Source organism: Staurois parvus, unplaced genomic scaffold (genome assembly GCF_062004578.1).
Source record: "Staurois parvus isolate SC_StPar_1 unplaced genomic scaffold, SC_StPar_1.0 ptg000536l, whole genome shotgun sequence".
NCBI classification, from domain to species: Eukaryota; Metazoa; Chordata; class Amphibia; order Anura; family Ranidae; genus Staurois; species Staurois parvus.
Window position 1 is genome coordinate 984,351 of NW_028318332.1, and position 24,872 is coordinate 1,009,222.

Consider the following 24,872-nt stretch of genomic DNA (forward strand, 5'->3'; position numbering starts at 1 on the left):
CCTACAGCCCCTGCAATACTGATCCCCTTATTGCTGGCAGGATTCCTAACAACAGTTAACCAAGTACACAGGCTTAGGCTAGGACTTGGGTGATTTGGCCATAGATTGTGGGGCCTGATGCGATCATAAGTGATCTCACCCACTCAGCAGGCCAGAATTGGGCATTAATGCCCTAGAGCAGAAAACAAGAAGGTTAATTCTGCATTGCCCAGCAGAAGACTAGGAGTCCTTTGACAAAATGGTTAACCACTTTATAATGATGTATTGCTAATCAGTAACATCAGCAGAAAGTAGGAAGTGAGAGAATCCATTTCACAATATTCACTGGAACTGTAAGTACATTACAGTCTAGGGGCTAAGTATGACTGCCGACTAGGGTGATATGGATAGAGAAACCTTGAAAGAGAAAAATCGATGCAATCCCCATGTAAGTTCCACATACTGTTTAAAGAGTCCATAGCATGTCAGGAGCTGAGACAAATAGCTTTGGATGTATCCATGGACCGCATAAGTTGGAAATTGATAGACCAAAAACAACTAAACATATGGGTCAATGGGAGGTGGACATTCTGAAAATTGACAAAAGGAATGTCTCAGCTCCAGAAAGAGATGCCGGGCCTCTTGTCTGGGAAAATAACACTGAGGCCCAACCCGTGAGGCACTTCCACAGATATAACTTCAGGAGGCTCCCCGTGCACCTTGCACAAGATCAATCTGAATGGTCTGCAAACTTGCTAGGGACAGCAAGTTCAAGTAGGGATGAGTGTAGCAGAATGTTCATTTACTCACCATATAGGCTAATGTAATTCCATTTCCCACAACTCTCTGGGCTCCAGGATATGCCCATTGAAGTTAAGTCTCAGCTTCCCTCCAACAGCAGTGCAGGGAGGCCACTCCAAGTTACTTGCTCCTTGTCTGATTATTTGGCCAATTACCTATTTTTGGTAGAAAACTGTTTAGGCCATAGATGGAGGTAACACAGTTTGTGCTGCATTTGTACATTAGTGTCAGGATACCAAACATTAGTGTCCTGCAGTTCTAACATGACCAGATATGTGAAAACTATAGAGACTCGAACCTCTGCAAACAATTGCAATGCATTATAAACAGACGAACAAAAGTGACACAATAAACATCAACTTATACACAACCCAGTAAACGTGTAAAAACTAGAAACTATCTACTGTAACTATGTACAAATGGAAAACAGAAGAGAAGGGGAATCAGGGTAACAAGGTACAGCAAAATCCAGTGGGAATATAAGGTAACAGAGAGCTATGAACAGAGGCAGAACAGGGAGTAGGTTCGAGGAGTAACAGACCCAGAGTACTCTGGCTCACAGGTAACATAATGAGGCCAGGAACATACAGTGGGACTAAATAGTTAGGGACCTTAGATTGTACACCCCTTGAGGGTTAGGGACTGATGTGAATGTACAATATATATCTGTAAAGCACTGCGTAAATTGACGGCGCTATAGAAGTACCTGAAATAAATAAATAAATAGTCTTCCAGCAGCCAGGCTCAAGTGGTGGTTAATTACATTCTTCTTGGTGAGACACCTGCCAGTGGATATTGGCATTGGACTATTATGCCTACAAACCACTGTGCCAGCACCAAATGCGCTTAATGTCCAGTGTGTTCCTGATAATTAGAGAGCATCTGGCCACTTAGAAGCAGACATGGCCAGCACCAAAATATGTCAAGTCAGTAAAAGCTACCTCTGGCAGAACTTCTGACCTAGGTCTGTATGGTCTGCCCCCAAAGATTCAAACTTCACTTTTTACTAATAGCAGTTAGTCTAATTCATTCCAAAGGTGTTTTATCAAGTTTAGGTCAGGACTCTGTGCAGGCCAGGCATGTTCCTCCACCCCAAACTTGCTCATCCATGTCTTTATGGACCTTGCTTTGTGCAATGGTGCACAGTCATGTTGGAACAGGAAGGGGCCAACCCCAAACTGTTCCCACAAAGCTGGGAGCAAGAAATTGTCCAAAATGTCTTGGTATGCTGACACCTTAAGAGTTCCTTTCACTGGAACTAAGGGGCAAAACCCAACCCCTGAAAAACGACCCCATACCATAGTCCCCCCTCCACCAAACTTTACACTTGGCACAGAGCACTCAGGCAAGTACTATTCTCCTGGCAACCACCAAACCCAGACATGGTTCATCAGACAGAGAAGCGTGATTTGTCACTCCAGAGAACATGTGTCCACTGCTCTAGAGTCCAGTGGTGGCATGCTTTACACCACTGCATCTGACGATTTGCATTGCACTTGGTGATGTAAGGCTTGGATTCACCTGCTTGGCCTTGGAAACCCATTCCATGAAGCTCTCTATGCACTGTTGTTGTACTAATCTGATGGCCACATAAAGTTTGGAGGTCTTTAGCTATTGACTGCATACAGTTGGCAACTTCTGCGCACTGTGCGCTTGAGCATGCGCTGACCTCGCTTTGTCACTTTACGTGGCCTACCACTTTGTGGCTGAGTTGCTGTTGTTCCCAGTTGCTTCCACTTTGTTGTAATACCACTAACAGTTAACTGTGGAATATTTAGTAGCAAGGAAATTTCACGGATGGACTTATGGCACAGGTGGCAAAGTACCACACTTAAATTCACTGAGTTACAGCGACCCATTCTTTCACAGATCTTTGTAGAAGCAGTGTGCATGATTAGGTGCTTGATTTTATACACCTATGGCCATGAGGTGATTGGAACACCTGAATCCAATGATTTGGATTCTTTTGACAATATAGTGTATATGTATATACTGTACAGGCAGAGTATACAGTTGTGTTCAAAATAATATCAGTGTACTGAAAAAAGTGAATAAAGCTCAAAATCCTTCTAATAGCTTTTATTTCCATACAAATGCATTGGGAACACTACACATTCTATTCCAAATCAAAACATGAAGAAAAATACATCAAATTTGTGTTGTTCCTCTAAAAAAAATTGAAGAAAAGGGAATATTAGACTGTTCAAAAAAATAGCAGTGTTTGTATTCTTCTTTACAAACTCAAACATTCACTATATAAACTGAAAAATGTTTGAAGATTTTGCTTTCCTTTGAATCACTTAATGAATATTTAGTTGTATAAGCACTGTTTCTGAGAACTGCTGTACATCTGTGTTGCATGGAGTCAACCAACTTCTGGCACCTGTGAACAGGTATTCCAGCCCAGGATGATTGGACTACATTCCACAGTTCTTCTCTATTTCTTGGTTTTGCCTCAGAAACTGCATTTTTGATGTCACCCCACAAGTTTTCTATTGGATTAAGATCCGGGATTGGGCTGGCCACTCCATAACGTCAATCTTGTTGGTCTGGAACCAAGATGTTGCACGTTTACTGGTGTGTTTGGGGTCGTTGTCTTGTTGGAACACCCATTTCAAGGGCATTTCCCCTTCAGCATAAGGCAGCATGACCTCTTCAAGTATTCTGATGTATTCAAACTGATCCATGATCCCTGGTATGCGATAAATAGGCCCAACACCGTAGTATGAGAAACATCCCCATATCATGATGATTGCGCAACCATGCTTCACTGTCTTCACAGTGTACTGTGGCTTGAATTCAGTGTTTGGGGGTCGTCTGACCAACTGTCTCCGGCCACTAGACCCAAAAAGAACAATCTTACTTTCATCAGTCCACATAATGTTGCGCCATTTCTCTTTAGGCCAGTCAATGTGCTCTTTGGCAAATTGTAACCTCTTCAGCACGTCTTTTTTTCAACAATGGGACTTTGCGGGGGCTTCTTGCAGATAGCTTGGCTTCACATAGGCGTCTTCTAATTGTAACAGTACTCACAGGTAACTTTACACCTTCTTTGATCTTCCTGGAGCAGATTGTTGGCTGAGTCCTTGCCATTTTGGCTATTCTTCTATCCATTCGAATGGTAGTTTTTCGCTTTCTTCCACATCTTTCAGGTTTTGGTTGCCATTTTAAAGCATTTGCGATCATTTTAGCTGAGCAGCCTATCATTTTCTGCACTTCTTTATATGTTTTCCCCTCTCCAATCAACTTTTTAATCAAGGTACGCTGTTCTTCTGAACAATGTCTGGAACGACCCATTTTCTGCAGAATTTCAGAGAGAAATGCACTGTAACCAGCATGTACATTTGCTGCCTTCCTTCCTTAAATAAGGGCAATAATTGCCACCTGTTTTTTAAAGAATGAATGACCTCACTAATAGAACTCCACACTGCTATTATTTTGAACATGCCCCTTTCAATTAGTGATTCAATGACACAGAATCAGCAGCATGCATGTCATGACTGTTGGGTCTGTTGGATTTCTATTACTCTACTACACCTGCTAGTAAATTATTTGCCATGTAGAAATATCATTTCTACCAAAAACAGTGATTGATCAGGTTAGTGATGTCTGACTGCTATTATTTTAAACACAACTGTATGTATGTATGTATGTATGTATATATATATATATATATATATATATATATATATATATACACAGTTGCAAGAAAAAGTATGTGAACCCCTTGGGATTACGTGGAGTTTTGCATGAATTGGGCATAAAATGTGCTCAGAACGTCATCTAAGTCAAAACAATAGAATACAGTCTGCTGAACATAATACTACACAAACATTAGATGTTGCCATGGTTTAATTGCACGTAACATGTAAACATTCACAGTGCAGGGAGGAAAAAGTATGTGAACCTTTGGACTTAATAACTGGTTGACCCTCCTTTGGCAGCAATAACCTCAACCAAACGTTTCCTGTAGTTGCAGATCAGACCTGCACAACGATCTGGAGTAATTTTGGACCACTCCTCTTCACAAAACTGTTTCAGTGTAGCAATATTCTTGGGATGTCTGGTGTGAATCGCTCTCTTAAGATCATGCCACAGCATTTCAATCGGGTTGAGGTCAGGACTCTGACTGGGCCACTCCAGAAGGCGTATTCTGTGCTGTTGCAGCCATTGTTTTGTTGAATTACTTGTATGCTTTGGGTCATTGTCCTGTTGCATCACCCATCCTCTGCGGAGCTTCAGTTGGCAGACAGATGGTCATACGTTTTCCTGCAAAATGTCTTGATAAACGCTGGAATTCATTTTCCCATCAATGACAACAATCCATCCAGGCCCTGAGGCAGCAAAGCAGCCCCAAACCATGATGCTCCCTCCGCCATGTTTTACAGTGAGGATGAGGTTTTGATGTTGGTGTGCTGTTCCTTTTTTTCTCCACACATAGTGTTGTGTGTTCTTCCCAAACAACTCAATCTTGGTTTCATCTGTCCACAGTATATTTTGCCAGTAGTGCTGTGGAACATCCAGGTGCTCTTTTGCAAACTTCAAACGTGCTGCAATATTCTTTTTGGACAGCAATGGCTTCCTCCGTGGTGTCCTCCCATGTACACCATTCTTGTTTAATGTTTTCCTTATTGTAGATGTGTCAACAAAAATGTTAGCATGTGCCAGAGATTTCTGTAGGTCTTTAGCTGACACTCTGGGATTCTTCTTTACCTCATGCAGCATTCTGCGTTGTGCTCTTGCAGTCATTTTTACAGGATGACCACGCCTAGGGAGAGTAGCAACAGTGCTAAACTTTCTCCATTTGTAGACAGCCTGTCTTACCGTGGACACATGAACATCGAGGCTTTTGGAGATACTTTTGTAGCCCTTTCCAGCTTCATGCAAGTCAACAATTCTTTTTTTCCAAAAAAAGTTTTTATTTTATTTTGAAATAAGAAAGGCATAACAAGTCATATACGGATACGGAACACAGTCCGCGCATAAACATCTGTCATAATCTCCCGTAGCGCAGACGGGTCATAAGTTGTTTATTTGAAGTATAAATTACCCTGATACAAAAGATCACATTATAGTAAATGAGTGAACTAGACCAATTAAAGCATTGAGTATGATAGGTAGTCTGGAGAGTTATAGAGGATGCTGTTCTAATGAGTAGGGATTACTCAAATAATGGGACTATGAAGCGTGGTACAATATATCATTTGAAATCGTGCAGTTCTTCTGTATCCGTAACCGGGGAATGTATGGTTCTTATTGTGGAAGACAATCATACCTATATGTGAGAGGACACTCTGTCCCTCATAAAAGATGTAGTTACTTGTAGAAGAGAAAGGTGTGAAGAAAAGTAGGAAGGGAAAAGAAGGGGAGGGAGGGAGAAAAAAAAAAAAAAAAAAAAAAAAAAAAAAAAAAAAAGGGGGGGGGTGGGGTGGATCAAATAATAAATATTGGTTGTCAATCCATCGTATCATGGAGCATTATTAATGGTAACTTAGCGTATACCTTTATGTAAGATATAGTCCGGGTAGATTCAGTCTATGGAGCAATTCTAGAGGTGAGAGCTCAAAAGGTTTTTGTGTTCTTGGATCCTGTCTTATTCATTCATAGAAAGACGATAAGTACTGGTGGTTTGAAAATGTTTCCAACACGCCCAAGTCTTCCTGAATCTCTCGGGGTGTTCTTTTGCCACTGAAATCAGCTCCTCCATCTCCGCAATCCTGATGACCCTAATAAACCACTCCCGCACAGTGGGAACTTGTTTTGATCGCCAGTGAACAGGGACACATTGTTTTGCCGCGTTTATCATGTGTAAGGCAAGAGACTTATGATAAGTCCGAAAAGGAAGTGAGGAATGATGGAGTAAAAATTGTGCAGGGGTGAAGTCTAGATTGTACGTGGTTATTTGTGAGATTAAGTCTCGCACTTTTCTCCAAAAGGGCAGTAGTAGCGGACAGTCCCACCATATATGTAGGAGTGTACCCTTTGCCTGTTGACACCTCCAGCACAAATCCGGGACATCAGGATCAAATCTATGAAGCAAGGACGGCACTCTGTACCATCTAGAATATAATTTATAATTGTTTTCTTGTGTGGAGACACATATGGAACCTTTATGCATATGGTCATAGATGTGATCCCAATCTTCCGGTGACAATGGCAGTTGTAAGTCGAGCGACCAAGCCTCACATGCCTTTCGAGGTTGAGACATATTGGCGGTGTCCAGATATGAATAGAGCTTGGATATAACCTGTCTCTGGGGGACGTCCGTAAAACAAAGTTTCTCATACGGAGTAAGTGGCCTTGAATAATCTTGTACATGTGGGGAACTTCGTATAAAGTGATGAAGTTGTCTAAACATCCATGGCGTAAATATCCGGGATGGCCATGTCTTCATAATATCTACTCTAGATAAGAACTTCTTATCTTTGAAAAGTTGATGTACCGTCAGGTTATCTGGACAATTATCACCGGCTAGGAAGGCCCGGGACATACCCGGTAGAAAGTCTGGATTCCTTTTGACTGGAGTTAACGGACCCGGAGAGGAAGAGAGTTCTTTTTTCCGGAACAACTGATGGCAACAGCTTAAGGTAGGACCTATAAGAGGGTGTTCCCGAAACTCCGAAGGAATATGAACGTTTTCCAGCCAAGGGGAAGAGGCAAGTGGTATCGTCGAGAAATCTGTCTCCAAACCAACCCAAACCTTACTATTGTGGATCGTGGTCCAATCTACTACCCTTGCTAGGTGACAAGCCCTGTAGTATCGGGCAATGTCAGGCAATCCAATACCTCCACCCTTCTTTGGCATGGTGAGTTGGGCAAAGCTAATTCTTGGGCGTTTATTATGCCAAAGAAAGGAGGTGCAAAGTGTTTTATAAGATGCGAAGAAAGAAGTTGGTAGTTTAATTGGTATTGTTTGCAGTAGATACAATATTCTAGGAAGCACGTTCATCTTGAGAATGGCAGCTCTACCAAACCAAGAGAACCAAGGTTTGTTCCAAGTTTGAAGGTCTGTGGAGATATTACGCAAGAGGGGTAAGAAGTTTTCATCGTAAAGTTCCGTTAGATGAGTTGGTAATTGGATACCCAAATACGTGATTGCCTTCGACTGCCAGGTAAAAGGAAAATTCAATTTCGCTAGTCTAAACACATCTTGGGTCAAGGAGACATTAAGGGCTTGAGATTTAGAGAAGTTAATTTTTAGGTTCGCCAGATACTGGAACAATTTGAATTCTTGTAGCAGATTAGGTAAAGTGATATGTGGGTCTGTTAGGAAAAGTAATATGTCATCAGCAAAGGCTGCTATTTTATGAATTTTGTCATTTATCAGAATCCCCTTGATGTTATCATTCTGTTTGATGCAATTCAACAAAGGTTCCAGTGTCAGAATAAATAAGAGGGGGGATAAAGGACATCCCTGTCTAGTCCCATTGCCTATCGAAAAGGAATTTGAAAGGAGACCATTAACTCTCACTTTAGCTGTGGGAGTGGTATATAGAGACATGATAAACGTCAGGAAACGCGGAGGCAATCCAAGTCCAATCAGAACTGCCTCCATGTAGTCCCATGCCAGTCTATCAAATGCCTTCTCTGCATCTAACGATAGAAAGAAGCCAGATTGTCGTTTTTGAGTTAACCAATGCTGAATATTTATAGCCCGTATTGTGTTGTCTCTAGCCTCTCTCCCTGGTACAAAGCCCACCTGGTCTGTAGATATGATGGAATCTATGATGCGTAATAGACGATTGGCCAGAATTTTGGCAAAGATCTTTAGATCAACGTTTAAGAGAGAGATCGGACGGTAGTTCGCTGGAGAGGTTTGATCTTTATTCTCTTTTGGTATGACGGTAATATGGGCCTCAGAAATATGGCGCATGGACTGCCCTGGTGTATCTAAAGTATTGAAGGCCCGTAGAAATGGTTGTGCTAAGATGTCACTAAAAGTCTTATAGTACGAAGTGATAAACCCGTCAGGACCTGGACTTTTACCAGGTTTCAGTTGTGTAATGGCTTGTTGTAACTCCGTCAGGGTCAAGGCGCCATCCAAGTCTTGCGCTTGTGTTCTAGAAATAGAGTTTGGCAGGTATCGGGTCAGGAAGGTCTGAATAATAGCCTCACGAGGCCTAGTGTCTCCTGTCGGTTTAGGTGATACAGGTAAATTGTAGAGAGAGGAATAGTATTGCTCAAATTCAGCTGCAATACTTGCTGATGTTTTCAGTAAGCTACCCTGCTTGGAAGTGAGCTGATAGATTTGCTGAGCTGCCTTTCTAGATTGCAAGGCCCTGGCTAGAAATTTGCCACTCTTATTTCCATGTTCATAGAAAAGCTTCTGTTGTAGAGTAAAATTACGTTTGTTTTTTTTTTCAACGACATCTTGGAGTTGTTTTCGCGCCTGAACTAGTTCTGTTGCAGATTCCAATGCTCTAGAACGTTTATGTGTGCGTTCAAGTACACGTACTTTTTGTAGTAAGGCGGTAAAAGATGCCTGAGCTAGGCGTTTTCGTGAAGCGGATATGGACATGAGAAGGCCCCGCATTACACATTTATGCGCCTCCCACTGTACGAGGGGGGTCGTATCTGGAGATGCGTTTTCTTTAAAGTAGTTGGTCAAAGAATCACGGATCTGGAGGGTGACGGATGAGTCTGTAAGAAGAAAGGGATCCAATCTCCATGTTTTGGGTGCGGCTGGTATGTCCGGGAATTGTAAAGTCATCATAATTGGATGATGGTCAGATAGAATCATTGGCTCGATCGAGGCCGATTTCAGTATATGTAAGTCCTTTTGTGAGAGAAAAAAATAGTCTATTCTGGAATGGCGTTTGTGTGGTGCAGAATAAAAGGTGTAGTCTTTGTCCGTAGGGTGAAGGGTACGCCAGGTATCATGAAGGAGAAGGTCATGAAGTTCCAATTTAATCTGTTTAAGTGCTTTAAAGGGTTTAGAGGAAAACCCAGTTGAAGTGTCTTCCAGCGGGTTCAAAGCTACATTAAAATCACCTCCCAGAATCAAAATACCTGATTGAAACGTAGCAAGTAATTTGGAGATTTTACGAAAAAAGCATACTTGTGCGGTATTGGGGCTGTAAATGTTGGCAAAAGTAAGTGGCCTATTAAAAAGGGTACCTTTGAGAAAGAGGAACCTCCCCTCAGGGTCCTCGAGAGACTCAGTAACTTTAAATGGGAGCTGTTTGGAAAGTAAGATGGATACACCTTTTGCTTTCACCTCCGCATTGACTGCATGATAAGCCGTTGGGTAATTAGCATTTGAAAATCTAGGTATGTGATCTGTTCGAAAGTGTGTTTCTTGGATAAATAACACATCTGCTCGAAGGTTTTTCATGTACGTTAGAAGTTGTGAGCGTTTCTCAGGTATATTTAAGCCCTTGGCGTTAAGAGAGGCCACTGAGAACGAGCGGGGTGAACATGTAGATGTATGGCTGATAGCCATGATGTTGTATACCAGAAACACCTGTGCAAAGTCTATAAGTACGTCAAATAAGTGGCAGGAAAAAAAAAAAAAAAAAAAAAAAAAAAAAAAAAAAGGGGGGGGGGGGGGAGGAAAACAGGGTCGTGTAGAGGTAGAAATAGAGATAGCAATTATATGGAAAAAGAATTAAAGAGTGTGATAGAGAAGAAAAGAAGTGTCAGGCGTGTTCCATAGAAACCCATATATATGTATTAATGTGTATTCCTTCAACTTCCTGAACAAACTGAACTCCAGAGAAGAGATAGACCAGCTACTCTATCTCCTATTAAAGCTCTTATGAAATGGTTGTATGTAAAACCGTATATAGAGGTACGAAATTACCTGTGGAGATGTGTCGAACCCAGAGATAGCCGTATTTGTGACTGTATAGTAAAATCGTAAAGAAGTCTTATTCTCTCAGACGAGAGGTATACAAGGGAATTAGTTCCAACATAAGGTGTCCTTGACACACAGAGATATGTGGGAGGTAGCTAATTTATACCGAGAAGTAATCTATTCTTATTGGGAACGGGAGGTAGGTGTAAAATAGTATGTATAAAGCTGTAGTAGTACAAATATTGTGGACGAGCAAGAGGGTCGATAGTAAGGCTCACAGGAGTAAATGCACGAGAATCGGTATGAAGGAGGTATGTGCTAAAGGAAAGGTCCTTTTAGATTGAAAGTATAAAATGTTGATGTGAATGGACACTAAGACTGTGTTATTCCATGGAATGTAGCATACTCATACCTCAACGATATTATATGATCACAAGTTAAACAGAATGTAGGAAATAGTGAGACAATTCCTATAAACGACTTCGATCATGCATATCAAACAATCGTGCCATTGTAGGATGGTCTTCATAAACTGTATCCGTTCCTAGTAAGAATACCATCTTTATGCGAAACAATGCAGGGCAACATCAATAACATAACATATGAATATTCCGGGATGTAGGCCTTAGGCCATTCATTCCGTTGAACCGTTTTCCAAAAACAAGGTAAATATTGGTCCCAACCGAGGGATCTTATGCTGTATAATAGGTCACTATTAAGGAATGCTGGACTCCCCAATGCCTACCAAACCGTGGCAAGCCATCAAAGAGAGGGCATTCATAATCCGTGGCCGCACGTGAGCATGGATCAAATCAAATAACTGTATAGGTTAAAATTTAACACCACAGCGAGATGAACCATAAATGTAAACATCAAATATAGAGGTCCCATATCTCATAGCTGAAACACTACCTAATCCATGAGTGAGTAGAAGGTATGTAATATACCAGATACTACGATGTATGTGAAGGATTTCGGGATACTATGTGGGAGAATAATATTGTAGGGGGAATGAGGAGGTTGCAGGCTTGGGACATCAATATAGTGTCTGCTTAACACAGATAGTCATACACATATATCCAGGCTGAATGATGGCTATGGAGGAAAGCATGCTAATCTGAGAATGAATCCTATGATACCATATAGCTGTAGCATACTCTGGGAGTCAGTATATGCAAGTTGTACAGCCAAGTATACTACGATCATGTGCGAGCATTACCATATGATCACTGTAAAGATAGTAGGAAAGAGTGTAACAACCATCCCCAGTGTGTCTCAAAGAATATAAAATACATGTGCTCCAAATAGGCTCAGTTAGTTTTACACACCTTTTGGTGTTATGACATAAAAAGCAGGAATATAAGGATGTCCTATCTAAGTGCATCTAACGCATAAGATGTTGAGATTCAGAGAGTCAGGCGTCGAACCAGAAAAGTGGATTGGCCAGCATCTCTAGATCCCAAACAGGTCTACATTGCTGTTTCCGCTATAGCTAATAAATTAATACATTAGGTCTTTCCTGACCAGGTGAGCAAGTTCCCAATTCAACAGTGGTACCACCCGCATCTCCATTAACAGAGTCACATATAGTCCCCTGGGGCCAAGAGCGAGAGTACCTTCAGCAGGTATATTTAAGATGTACAAATGTTTATAACTGGTAAATAGTTTTCAGAAGCAATATATTGATTTAAGACGATAAACATACCCTAGTGTCCACTCCCCGGGATCATAGATGGCTTTTGGTAGACTGTAGAATGGAACCTTGGACTGTAAGAAAAATATGAAACTTATTTTTGGGTCTTGTGTAAAGAGACCTCCGATTGGGAGAATGATGCTACTCAGATGGATAGAGAAGGGAAAACTGAGGAGAGTCATTCATGACGTGCCTTGCGATGTGCAGGTGATGTTGGTAAACTATCTCCAGTGATGAGCCGCCGTCGTAGAGGGGAGTTTGAGGCGTGAGGGGATCTGCTTCTTCTTTCTCTTCCAGGGTGTCTAGAGAGTTGCGTCTCCATGGGGTCTTCAATTGACTGTGAAGGGGGAAGAGTTGCACTTGACCAATTGGGAATGTCCAGTAAAGGGATATTCAGAGTTTCACAGAATAATGTAAGGTCTTCCGGGAATCTCATGAGAGCTGATCTCCCCAGGTGTGTTGCTGATAGGCCAAACGGGAACTTCCAGCGATATGCTATTCCCCTGGAACGAAGTAGATCTAATAATGGGCGTAAGTCTTTCCTACGTTGCAAGGTGAGGTAGGATAGATCCTGGAATAATTTAATTTCTGCTTCATGATATCGCAAGTGGTGTTTATCCCGAGCTCTACGTAGTATTTCTTCTTTAAGTCTGAAGTCAACCATACAGCAAATTATATCTCTCGGTGGATCAGCGTCTCTGCCTCTAGGACGCAAAGCTCTATGTAGACGTTCAATTTCAATTGGGGATTCAGGCGGTCTTTCCAAAATATCATTAAAGATGGTTAAAAGCGCCTGGGAAAGTTGGGCAGATTCGATTGTCTCAGGGACACCCCGCACCCTTAAGTTATGTCGTCTTCCCCTGTTATCCAGGTCTTCGATGTGACGATCAAGTTCCCTCAAATGCATAGTGTGCGTGTCAACCTGTTTGCACATATCATGAATGGCTAGGTCTTGTGCGATTACTTTATCCTCCACTGCGTCAAGCCTGTTAGCCACTGCCTGCAAATCAATATGTAACTCAGCGATTGCCGCAGAGAGAGTCCCTTTAATATCTGATGCGACTGCTTTCAAGTCCCCTATGGTGAGAGGTGAGGTTTCAGAATGTCTAATAGAGGTAGCTGCGACTGGAGCCGTGTACTGTAAAGGAGTCTTTGTGTGAGGTGAATGTGGGGGAGATATATGGGAAGAAACTTCCGCGTGCTCTGGAGTCTGAGATCGGAATAATTCCGGGATGCTACGATTGGCAGGGCCAGTCAGACGGCGAGGGGATCTGGAACGAGGGGTAGTAGATTTCTTGTCAGATTTCCCCATGTTGGCGATTACTCTCTATGTTATGATTGCGTAATCCCACCTCAGTGTGTCAAGGATCAAGGTATTATGCAGCCATTTTCAATGGGACCGGGCTGGGACCCCCAGAATTTGTGAAATAGGGGGGGATAAGTATTCCTTAATAGACTGTGTATACCTCAGCGATGAGTAGAAAGGCAGAGATTGATAATGCTGAGTCTGTGGATTCCTCAGAATTTTGTGTTCTTGAAGGGCTGTAGAATTGCCTTTGTGTTCCCCTAATATGGCTTTGTAGAGGAGTCAGCTTCGTCTGGCCTAACTGCCACACAGCTCACTGCAACAGGGGATTATATGGGCCCCATTGTAGGCCGCTACTCTCTGGGTTCGTGTGAGGGGGTGCCCTGATGGGTCAGGGGACAGCGTTTACTTTAATACACAGGTGCTTGGAGCCTGCAATCCTCCTTATCTCCCACCCGGCGTTCTAATGGGTGTGGTCGCGGTCTTGTCGGGCCGTGACAGCCCACACCGCTCCACTGTGGAGACTTCTCAGCGGGAACGGAGGAATCCGCTGTCTGCCACTACTGATCCGGGCGAGGAGGGGGAGATGACCAATGGTCCCCTCCTCACACTGAAACTGTGCGCCGCGCGCACCCGACACCCAGCCGAGCGCGAGTATCGCGGCTTCGCTCAGCCGCAGTAGGCCTCACCGGATCACCGCAGCGGATCAGGGCCAAAAACGTCTTGGGCCGCTCCGTGTTGTCCCCAATCAAGACTCCAGGGTCCCCCGATTACTCCTGCCGAAGGAGAGCACCTGGATGGCGGTGGATTAGGATCGGGGTCTCGAGAGCTCCGGCTTAGGCAGCTTGTCCGGTCGCCATCTTGGACACGCCCTCGCAAGTCAACAATTCTTGATCGTAGGTCTTCTGAGAGCTCTTTTCTGCGAGGCATGGTTCAAAACAGACAGTGCTTCTTGAAACCAGTAAACTCAAAACAGGTGTGTGTTTTTTAAGGGCAGGACAGCTGTCAGCAACACATCCGATATCATCACACTGGTTGGAGTCAAGGTTGGCTCACTCCTGGCTCCAATTAGCTCTGGGAGAAGTCATTAAGCTAGGGCCTCACATACTTTTTCCTCCCTGCACTGTGAATGTTTACATGTTATGTGCAATTAAACCATGGCAACATCTAATGTTTGTGTAGTATTATGTTCAGCAGACTGTGTTCTTCTATTGTTGTGACTTAGATGACGTTCAGAGCACATTTTATGCCCAATTCATGCAAAACTCCACGTAATCCCAAGGGGTTCACATACTTTTTCTTGCAACTGTATATATATATATAGTATATTTATAAAGTTGAGGACGGTGGACAGTACCCTCAGCCATACATGCATGCCACTAGGTAGGTTCCTAAACAAAATGCCTAAATAAATAAAATACAAGGGAGTTACAGTGCTTTGAGCATATCTTATATCAAAGAATTCAATAACTTCAGGCATTCCTGCCCTTTTTTGATTACTAAGCTGCACTATGTAATGGAAATTGAGATGTGGTTGCATGCATAGATGGTTGTTGGTGCAGTCCACCCTTATAGCTCATTTCATCTCCAGCTGTGTCTGTTTACCATGAGTGTGGCACCATCTGTCCACACTCCTAATAGTACCCTATATTAGCAAATGAAACGTTGGCAATGTTAAAAATAGAATATGGACTGGCCAGAGAGAGATCACTTTGATGCAGTTGGCCAACTGGAACTTGTATTGAAATATATTTTGAACTAAGAGTCACCCTTTTTAAGCAAGTGTTTGCTATGAATGGCGTAATAAGTGGCTACACCTCTTCAGTTTTTCATGTGTTGTATATATGGAAGCTATTTAGGACCTGAACACACATGTCCATTTCCACTGTACAAAGCAAGTTAGTGATCAAAAAGGGCAGGGATGCCTGATGTTACTGTAATGAGATATGCACACTGTGCTGTAACCCTCTTGTATATAATACACCTGATTTCATACACATATATTAAGAGTTTCTTCTTTATTTCAGACAAAGTTTACAATGAAGAGCAGTACACAAGCAGTGGCCCTATGGGGTAATCGGGCCCCTGCACACAGTATCACAGCCATGATGATAACAGAGGATCAGAAGACCATTGTCACAGGAAGTCTGGAGGGACAGATATGTCTTTGGCACTTGTCAATGGAAATTAAGGTTTGTGTACAAAGATTGTATTAAACAAAATCTATCTATCTATCTATCTATCTATCTATCTATCTATCTATCTATCTATCTATCTATCTATCTCTATGCATATACTGTATGTGCTTGCCAGTGTGCCTTGTAGACTGCCTATTATTATTTTACCGACATATATAGTAAATATGTAATAGCTACCTGGTAAAATGTCTCTTGGCATCATTGATGTGGAATTCTATGACATTTGTGCCTACGTTTGATCAGTCGCAGCATAATTATTAAACTCTCTGACACTTCTGAGAGAATGAGAAAACCAGCCACTGAAACTCATAATTTTATGCTTTGCATAAATCAGGACTATCTGGACAACTGCATTTTGACATGTGTGTATTATTTTGGATTAAATAATAATTATGTATAGGTAAAATTATGCTTGTCTTCTACATATTTCATTGCTCAGGACAGAAATGTGCAGAACTCTGTGAAACAGGATATAATCATTTTCACTTGTAATAGACAGAATGGCAATAATCCTTACCATTGTAATTTCCACTATAGAACCACTGAGATGTAAACATTTCCAAAATAACACAGCATGCTATTGATAGGTGGGGGGAATACAAATTAATCAGGATGCAAGCACATACCCTGAGTTAGAGTTTTTGAATGAGTGAAAGATCATTGATTCAGTTTTAGTTGCTACAATCAGGTTTATAAAGAATAACTTTAAATTCTCTGTAGCATGCTGTAGTCCCAAACTTCAATTGCAGTAGCTGGGAGAGGTACCGTAGGCAGTGATAGTATTTCAGCTTGTGTAACTTCCACATTTTACTTATCTCTACCAAAGCATGTAATTAAACTTCCTGGAATCCTTCATTAACATTTCTTGTTAGAATAATTATTCTTATGACATTATGATGCTTAAGTGGTGATCATGGAAATGATTGATGAATCTCTACTGAAAAACAATTGATTGTCTAATGTTCATCTTAAAGTGAGTGTAAAGGTTTAAAATTATTATTTTTTAAAAATAATGTTATACTAACCTGCTCTGTGTAATGGTTTTGCAGAGAACAGCCCCATATCTCCTCTTCTGGCATTCCTGGCTCCTCCTCTCTTCTGAGTGCCCCCATAGCAAGCCACTTGCTATGGGGGCACTCATGCTGGTTCAGTCCCAAGCTGGACTGTGTGCACGGTTTGGCCTCACCACCCTTCTCCCTCCTCACAAGATTTGATAAACAGCAGCAGGAGCCAATGACTCCTGTTGTGACATCTGAGTCCCGTGAGGAGGGAGACAGAGAGCAGCGATGGATTAAGATTGGGCTCAGGTAAGTATTTGGGGTTGCTGGAGGCAAACAGATCAAAGAAGGTTTTTTACGATAAAACGGAGAATGCATTAAAGTGGTAGTAAACCGCACCTAAAAATAAATAAATAAATCCCCTGCAAGGAAATGTCATAATGTGCTAGGATGAATCGCATACTAGCACATTATGAAGGACTTGCCTTAAAACGAAGCCCTCCAGCAGCACGCTATCACTGCTGCAGAGGCTTCCATCTTCACCGGGTCTTCCTTCTGGGTTTGCGAGCCCCGACTGGCTGAGCCAAGATGACGTCACTCTCACGCATGCTTGCAGGAGTCCTGGGCCATGGCACAGTGCTCTGAAGGAATGGCACGGGTATGCCGTTCCTTCAGAACGCATGCACCAGCTCTCAAAAAGATCAAATATCTTTTAAACGGTGCACCTTTAGGAGATATTCATTTTACCTACTAGTAAGCTTTATTATAAGCTTAGCTGCAGGTAAACGTATACTGAAAGAATTTACTACCACTTTAAGGTAAAAAAATCTTCTGCCTCTACAACTATTTTAAGAAGTATCCTTAAAGTGAAATAAATATAAAATAAAAAAATATAAGGCAAATAGCTAAATATGTGGTTTAACCTCTTTCCATCGTCTTTCAGTGCCCCTTTAAGTGAATGTTAATGCCGGAGGGAGAAGCAGCTTCCCAATCACATGATCAGTGTGATTTCCTGTCATAGTGGTCACATGATTGGGAGCCCATCCAATCACAAACACTGACTGGGAACTGTCGGTGATAGCACAGAACCTCAGAGCTCCTTGGATGTATGTTAAAGCCCACCCAATCTCCCGCTACATATATGCTTTATGCGGTTAAAAAGATGTTAGGAGCATATGTTTTTATTGTTTTGCCTGCCAAACATGTTTAATTTGGTGTAGCATCTCTTGTGATTTATACACCTTTGCTACACTGCACAGCAAGGTTAAGTTTTACTGACTTCTGTATCTCTCGCTGGTATTTGGACCGAGGTGATGATGACAAATCATTTTACAGTGAGCATTCTGCGCAGAATCACAGTTCCTTAGGCAGATAAAATGGTAAACATATACTGTATGCATTCCAACGGTGTACTTCGTGCTTTAGTTACAATTCTTACTGAAATATATTATACGTAGGAAGGTGCAGTCTACATTCTCCACTGCATGTGGCACTAGTCTGAAATGGCAAAAAAGCTGGAGGTGGAAGTCAAGAGAAACTGGGTTTCTCCATGATTCCCTTGGTGCCCTGTGGCCGCATTCCGGATAACTACACTTGATCCAGGTGATCCCAGCTGCCATCTTGGGTCATGCAGAGTATTTTTAAGTCCCTGCTCCCGGGTTTTGGCGCTCATTTGTTAAGTGGCTAGTGTAGGGACAGCACACCTGTCTGTCAGGGGCAGTACCAGTGAAAGTTTCCAGAGACGTTTGTGAAAGCATAGCGTCTGCTTCCTAATCTTCAAGTAGTATTAATGGCTTGGTTTTTTTTGTCTTTTTTTTTTTTTAAATACCAAACATGTCATACATACCTGTTCTGTTCAGGGGTTTTGCACAAAGCAGTCTCAATCCTCCTCTTCTCGGGTTCCCCGCTGGCGCTCCAGGACCCTCCCTCCTAGAGCCCCCATAGAAAACAACATATTTTGGGGGCAACAGAGCAGGCTCGCTCCCGAGCTGCTGCTCTGTGGGACCAATCACACACAGAGCACGGCTCTGCCCCACCCACACTCTCTCCTCATTGGCACACTTGCTGTGATTGACAGTAGCGTGAGACATGGATATCACTGCTGTCTCAGCCAGTGAGGAGGAAGAGACCAGTGGGAGAGCCGAGGCTCTCCTGTGCATCACTGGATCGGACTAGGGCTCAGGTAAGTTATAGAGGGGGGCTCGGGGGCACCGTTACACACAGAAAGTTTGTCACCTTCATGCATAGAATGCATGAAGTTAAAAAAAAATTGAGCCTTTACAATCACTTTCTGGACACTCTACTTTGGGTTGAACTAGTCAGGCCACATTCTGCTCTCCTTGACTGGCGCTGTCTTCAGTTTGGACGTACTCATAGCTGACTCTCTGCTCCAACTGTTGTAAGTTCCCATACCGGGCTGTTGTACTGTTTACTAGTTCTGCAATACATTGGTTCCTGCATCCTGGACCTCTGTGTGTTTAATGCTGCCACACCCTGCTGCACCTTCCCACATTTAGATTATCACTTTGCCCATTTTTCTTTTGGTAGCCAAATCCCTAGAAAGTATACCCACTGAACCACATTCTTTATTTTTCTCCTCTTCCCCCCTTGGAGTCCTGGTTTTTTAGCTTTAATGGATCAGGACTTCAGGTCATAGGGGAATATGTGACCTCCTCCATGTAACTGGACAAGAGCAGCTAATTGTCAGGCCTGAACATTTCCCATGGGGGTCAGTGATGTTATCCACTTGGGTATGTTCCAACACCATCTGACACCCATGCTCACTCGGGGTGGACAGAATGAGAGTGTGGATTGGTAAGTACACTTAACTGAGGGGTTGGAGGTGGGCTATTAGGAGACACTGCAACTTTGCCCTCAACGGGCATGTGACTGTGTTTCTTTAACTATATTGTTACATATATTGTTATAATAATGTTCTTCTTTATTAGAGATGTATAGGAAGCTGTCATGTTAAAGCAAGTTAAAAACAACTAAAAAGTTAAAAACAATTTAAAAAAATGAACAAGTTGGTTGGTAATAATAAAGGTTTTAGAAAGTCTCATCTCACCTTTACAAACATATAAGACTGGTGTGTTTGGTATATTTCTTTAGGACAGTGCAAGATATCACTATCTATTATTTATACCAAGCTTAGTAGGGGCTTACTGCAGAGACTTTCAATGGGAGTACTTATAAGAATGTAAAAATATATACAGTATGATAATGTAGTGGGCACCTTGCCAGAAACCATGGGTTAGGACTCCTCATATCAGCCTATCCCTCCTCTGTGGGTTCCAACCAGTGGTTGTGAGCGTCTACTTAGTATGCTGGAATGGCCCATGATGGGCATGGAAGTAGTGCTTGACCAGACTATAAAAGGAGCCCTGGTCATCCTGGAGGTCATGCTCCCTACTTAGTTATGGTACAGGTAGAGTAATTAGCCAAATGATCAGAGAGAGGGTAGTTTTAACTTGAACTTTGCTAAATTGGTGCAGAGTAGGATCAACATTATCAAAAGGAGCATCATCCCTCTGACTAAATGAGTGAGGATACTAAGTGACAGATCACCACAGTGTCTGTAAAGGTCTGCAGCCAAAGATATTAAATACCACTAGTTCGGTTAACAGTACAGTACATGAACAACTACTTTTCTTTGACTTTGCACTAGCATCTTTGATATTTAAGCCCAGGATAGATCTGCAGGATAGATACATGCAAACAGCTAACACAATCTCTGGGTTTGCACCACAGGCAAGTGACTGCAGATACAGGGCCGAACCACTTGAGGCGCAGTACTTTGAAAGCAGTGCCCCCTGCAGTGACTAGGTCTTCCATAGAAACTGTGTGCTATTGGGCTCCTACCCAGCTGTCCGCACGCTGGGACTAATAGTGGAGAACCATACACCTGGCTACAGATCCAGTACACAGCCACCTCTGCCTCATCAGGTGCAGTCTTTCTAACCTGCAGAGTGCAAGAAACAGGGACACTCATATGCCCTGGGTGTGTGCAGGAGCAAAAAAAAGAGAATATGGTGCTGCTACCCATACAAACCTCCATCAGTAGAGCTAGTGTGTTCTCGATCTCCAGTAGCACAGCTGAAAGTAATTGTCCATAATCTGATCTGCACAACCGACGTAGCTCTAAAATCTTGTCTTTATTGGAAAAAATACAGCGTAAAAGTTACAATAACAGTCAGTTGATTTGTTTCAGCCTACACGGCTTTAGTCATAACTAGGTTCAGGAGCACAGGTGCTTGTGGGAATCCAGTGGATTGTGAGAACTCAAAGGATTATGGGAAAAGGAGTTAAAGAGATCAGACCTACATCTGAGCATGGTTAACCATGGGACAATCCTCTACATTCAGATCTACAGCATAGCCCTGCAATCAGCAAAGCTCATGCTCCCTACTAATTGGAATGCTATGGATTTGACTTAGTAGGGACAATATCAGACCTCTGAAATTAGATCACTGCTTCCTCATAGAGAGAAAGGTTTCTTCTCTGTAGCTGCTGGTGGGGGCCAGGCTTTTCTAATCAGGTGGTGGCTGCTTCAGAAAGAATTTGAACTGTAAGACATTAAGCACATTTTGTTTTGATGCACCTTGAATTAATTTAGCTGATTTCAACAAGGAATTCAATTGGGCTTTAAAGGAGAAGTACAGCCAAAGCTTTTGTGTCTGTACTTCTCCTGTGGATCACAGGAGTGCAGTTTGTTCTGTACTCCTGTGACTCATTTTCAGCTGACAGCAGACTGACGTCACTCAGCCTGTCCATGCCGGGCAAAGATCCTGACTCTAATGTTGAGATCCACTTCAGAGTCTGGAGTGATGCCTGGCTCAGCCTCTCAACGAATTGCTGAGAGCCCGAGCCAGCCACTCCCGCCCCCTTCACAGCCCAGATCTCCAGTGAGCTTGCGAGGGGGCAAAGCAGATAGCAATGACTGACAGTCCCGCTCTCTGCCTAGGGTGGCTGTGAGAACTCAGCGATCAGTGGTCATGGGATCGCTGAGTTCTCACCCTTAGACCCATCGGAGTGATGCTGCATCCACCTAGGTAAGGTAGGGGGAAAAAGTGCCCTACTTCTCTTTTAAGCTGTATACAGTATGTATGAATATCAGCGTTTATCCTGGAAACTCAATGCTTAATACATTTCCACATTCAGCCTGTATCAACTCTACTGCTTAAGTATTAGGGTTCATGTACACTGCAGGTGATAAACTCACGTTTAGGAGCTGTTCAGCATTTTTTTCAGCAGCCCCTGAACTCACCCTAATGTTTTCCTATGTGTCCATGTACACATCTTCGTTTACAGTCGTTGACAGGCATTTGAGTTTACGTTTTGTTTTTTTTAACGCACCAAATGTGCGTTCAGCAGTCGATTTTATCAGCGTTTCAAACGCAAAATGCAGCAAATGTTTGCATTTGAAAAAATGTTTTATCTTTTCCATTTCCCAATGCTGTCCAGAGCCTTTTTTTTATCATGAAAAATGCATGCAAAGCATTTTCAAGGTACTCAAATGGACAAAACACTGAACACAGGATGTTCCTGCCAAGCTTGTCACACATTGTAATGACCAATTCACACCTCATACCTCTCCCACCCTTGGAAACAAAAGATAGGTTAATGACCATTCACACCTCAAATTCCTCCTGAAGACCCCCTGCCTGGTGACCTTACTGACTCACTCCACCAGACACCTTTCCCACCCTTGGAAACAAAAGAAATGTTAATGAGCAACTCGCATATAAGCTAATCTCAATACATACTGCTCTCTCTGCTTCTACTCTCTGTATTTCTCTGAAACAGTCTGAAATAGTTAACAATTTACCACTTTTCAGTGCATTCTGGGCATTTGGGAGCTTCTCCTGTGCTTATCTTTAAAAAATGCTTCTAAACACAAACGCGCATAAACGCATTATGCAAAAGCGGCTAAACAGATGTTTTTTACCCTACGTTTTCCAGCAGTCAGTTTCCATCATTCAGAAGTGCCCCGTGTACATGGAGCCTTACTCAGCAATTTTTGTATTGCGTTTTTGCATTAATTGTTCATTAAATCTTTTTTCAATGCTTCTTTAGCTCTTGTGCATCTTTCTTTGGCTCTTCTATAAAAGAGCAAAACATCTTGCATAACTATTTTCTGAAATATTTTGTGTATTATGTGTGCAATATGTATATGAGAATCCAATCATGTAGCGCGAGATTTAATCAATTGAGCTAGCATTGTATTACACAAAACCTCTCTCCCAGCACAGCATACCCCTTTCCATTTAGTTGCAAACCATCTGTAGCATATAGGTTGCACCCCAATGAAAACTCAGCCCAGTGCTCTATAAACCCAAATCCTTTCCTTTTACACCAGGTCTTTAGCCATGCATTGAGTTCTCTAATCTCCCCCTCTCTGTCCTGAGTTGTGCATGGCACAGGTGGTATTTCAGAGAATATCACCTTGGAGGTCCTTCCCTTCAACTTGCAGCCTAGTTCTTTAAATTGATTCTTAAGGAGCCTCCACCTTTCATGTATTCTGTCATTGGTTCCAACATGGACCAAGACAGCTGGGTCATGCCCAGCCCCTCACAGTAATTTATCAACCCGGTCCACCACATGCCGAAGCCTGGCACCAGGGAGACAGCAAACTATTCAGTTGAGGCGATCCTGTTGACAAATTATTCTATCAGTCCTTCTGATTATAGAATCCCCTACTACCACCGGCTGTCTAGGCTTTCCTGCACTACCCTCACCACCTCTCCCAGATGGTCTGCCCTCCAGGCTGTTAGGGATAGCAGTGACATCCAGGGCTGCCACCCCTGAGCTTGCCACCCCCACATCTTCACCCAACTTGGCAAATCTGTTTGGGTGCACAAACCCAGGGTCGGCCTTCCTTTTCTGTGAGCCCCTACCACTCTCTACCACTTACAGTAACCCATCTTCCTACCTGATAATCCTGATTAGCCCCTCCACCCTCCACATCAATCCCATTAGCTACCTGCTCAGAGAGCAGAAGACCCTTTTCAAGGTTGTCGGTTCAAGGTAATTCTTTGTTGGAATTAGTGTATGTCAAATGAAACTTTTTGTGTGGCCTGCTGATGGTTGCCTCAAAAGTTGTCGGGTGGGCAGAAGATGTATAATAGTCACGGTTCTAGAATGAGCAGCACCCAAAGCCTCTCTCTTAGTTATCACTATAAGTTTTTTGTTCCACCTTGGAAGTGTAAAGGCAGATTAAACACAAACATATAGTTTTCCAGAATAAATGGGAGCAGCAAAGTTTTTGTTGATTGGTATCCAACAAAACTATTTAAAGTACAATAGCTGCAAACTGTATCAAAGGAATACAAAATAGGGGACATTATGAAATACTTTACATTAATGCAATAGTTCTAATGAGTAGCTTTTATTATAGTGTGGCCCATGGAATAAGGTGCAACTTAATTTTTGGCACTTCTCTAGACTTGAGTTTGTTGTGCCTGATTTATAATGTTTTTCAATTCACTTCTTTTAGTTTAATTAATAATGAATATTAGCAAATTAGGAGTCTGGTGAAAACTTTATTCTCTTTAAAACAAAGCCTGAATATAGAAACACACACTATTATTTATTGTATTCAGCATGATGTAACGCTAAGGAACTCAGTAAAGCTTTGTCAACAAAGGAGTGGTGACACACATTGTTCACTGTTACTTCCACAATATTCTTTTTTTCAGATTACTTCCAAAGCAATTCTTTTTGGTCATACTGCTGCTATCACTTGCTTAGCAAAAGCAAGGGATTTTGAAAAACAGCCATATGTTGTGAGTGCAGCAGAAAATGGGTGAGTACCAAGTGAATTAAAGTGGAACTACATTGCATCTGAGCATCACAAACCAAAAATACTATTTAATTCATTTTTAACATACAAAGCAAATTCACCCATCCATCCATGTCTTTATTTTTCTGAGAGATCACTTTGAAAAACATCCCCTAACATTTCTAGCTGTGGCCATCTTGAGTAAGGACAGATGAATCACGTGACATTTACTTCCTGTAATCCATCTGCCATTAGGTCAGACATGCGGGGCAGGAGGGTGTGCATAGCTTGAGAAAGCCCCTCTTTTCCTTGTAAAGACTT

General features: G+C 42.3%; 1 protein-coding gene across 1 annotated transcript in view; it reads left to right on the forward strand.

Annotated features, from left to right (window-relative positions):
* WDR72 (WD repeat domain 72) overlaps positions 1–24,872 on the forward strand; it is a 379,206-nt gene that overhangs the window by 81,053 nt on the left and 273,281 nt on the right. The window contains exons 2-3 of the mRNA XM_089690609.1: positions 15,603–15,767; positions 24,469–24,575. Of these exons, the coding sequence (XP_089546735.1) occupies positions 15,615–15,767; positions 24,469–24,575 (260 nt within the window). The 5' untranslated portion in view covers positions 15,603–15,614. The remainder of the gene's footprint in view (positions 1–15,602; positions 15,768–24,468; positions 24,576–24,872) is intronic.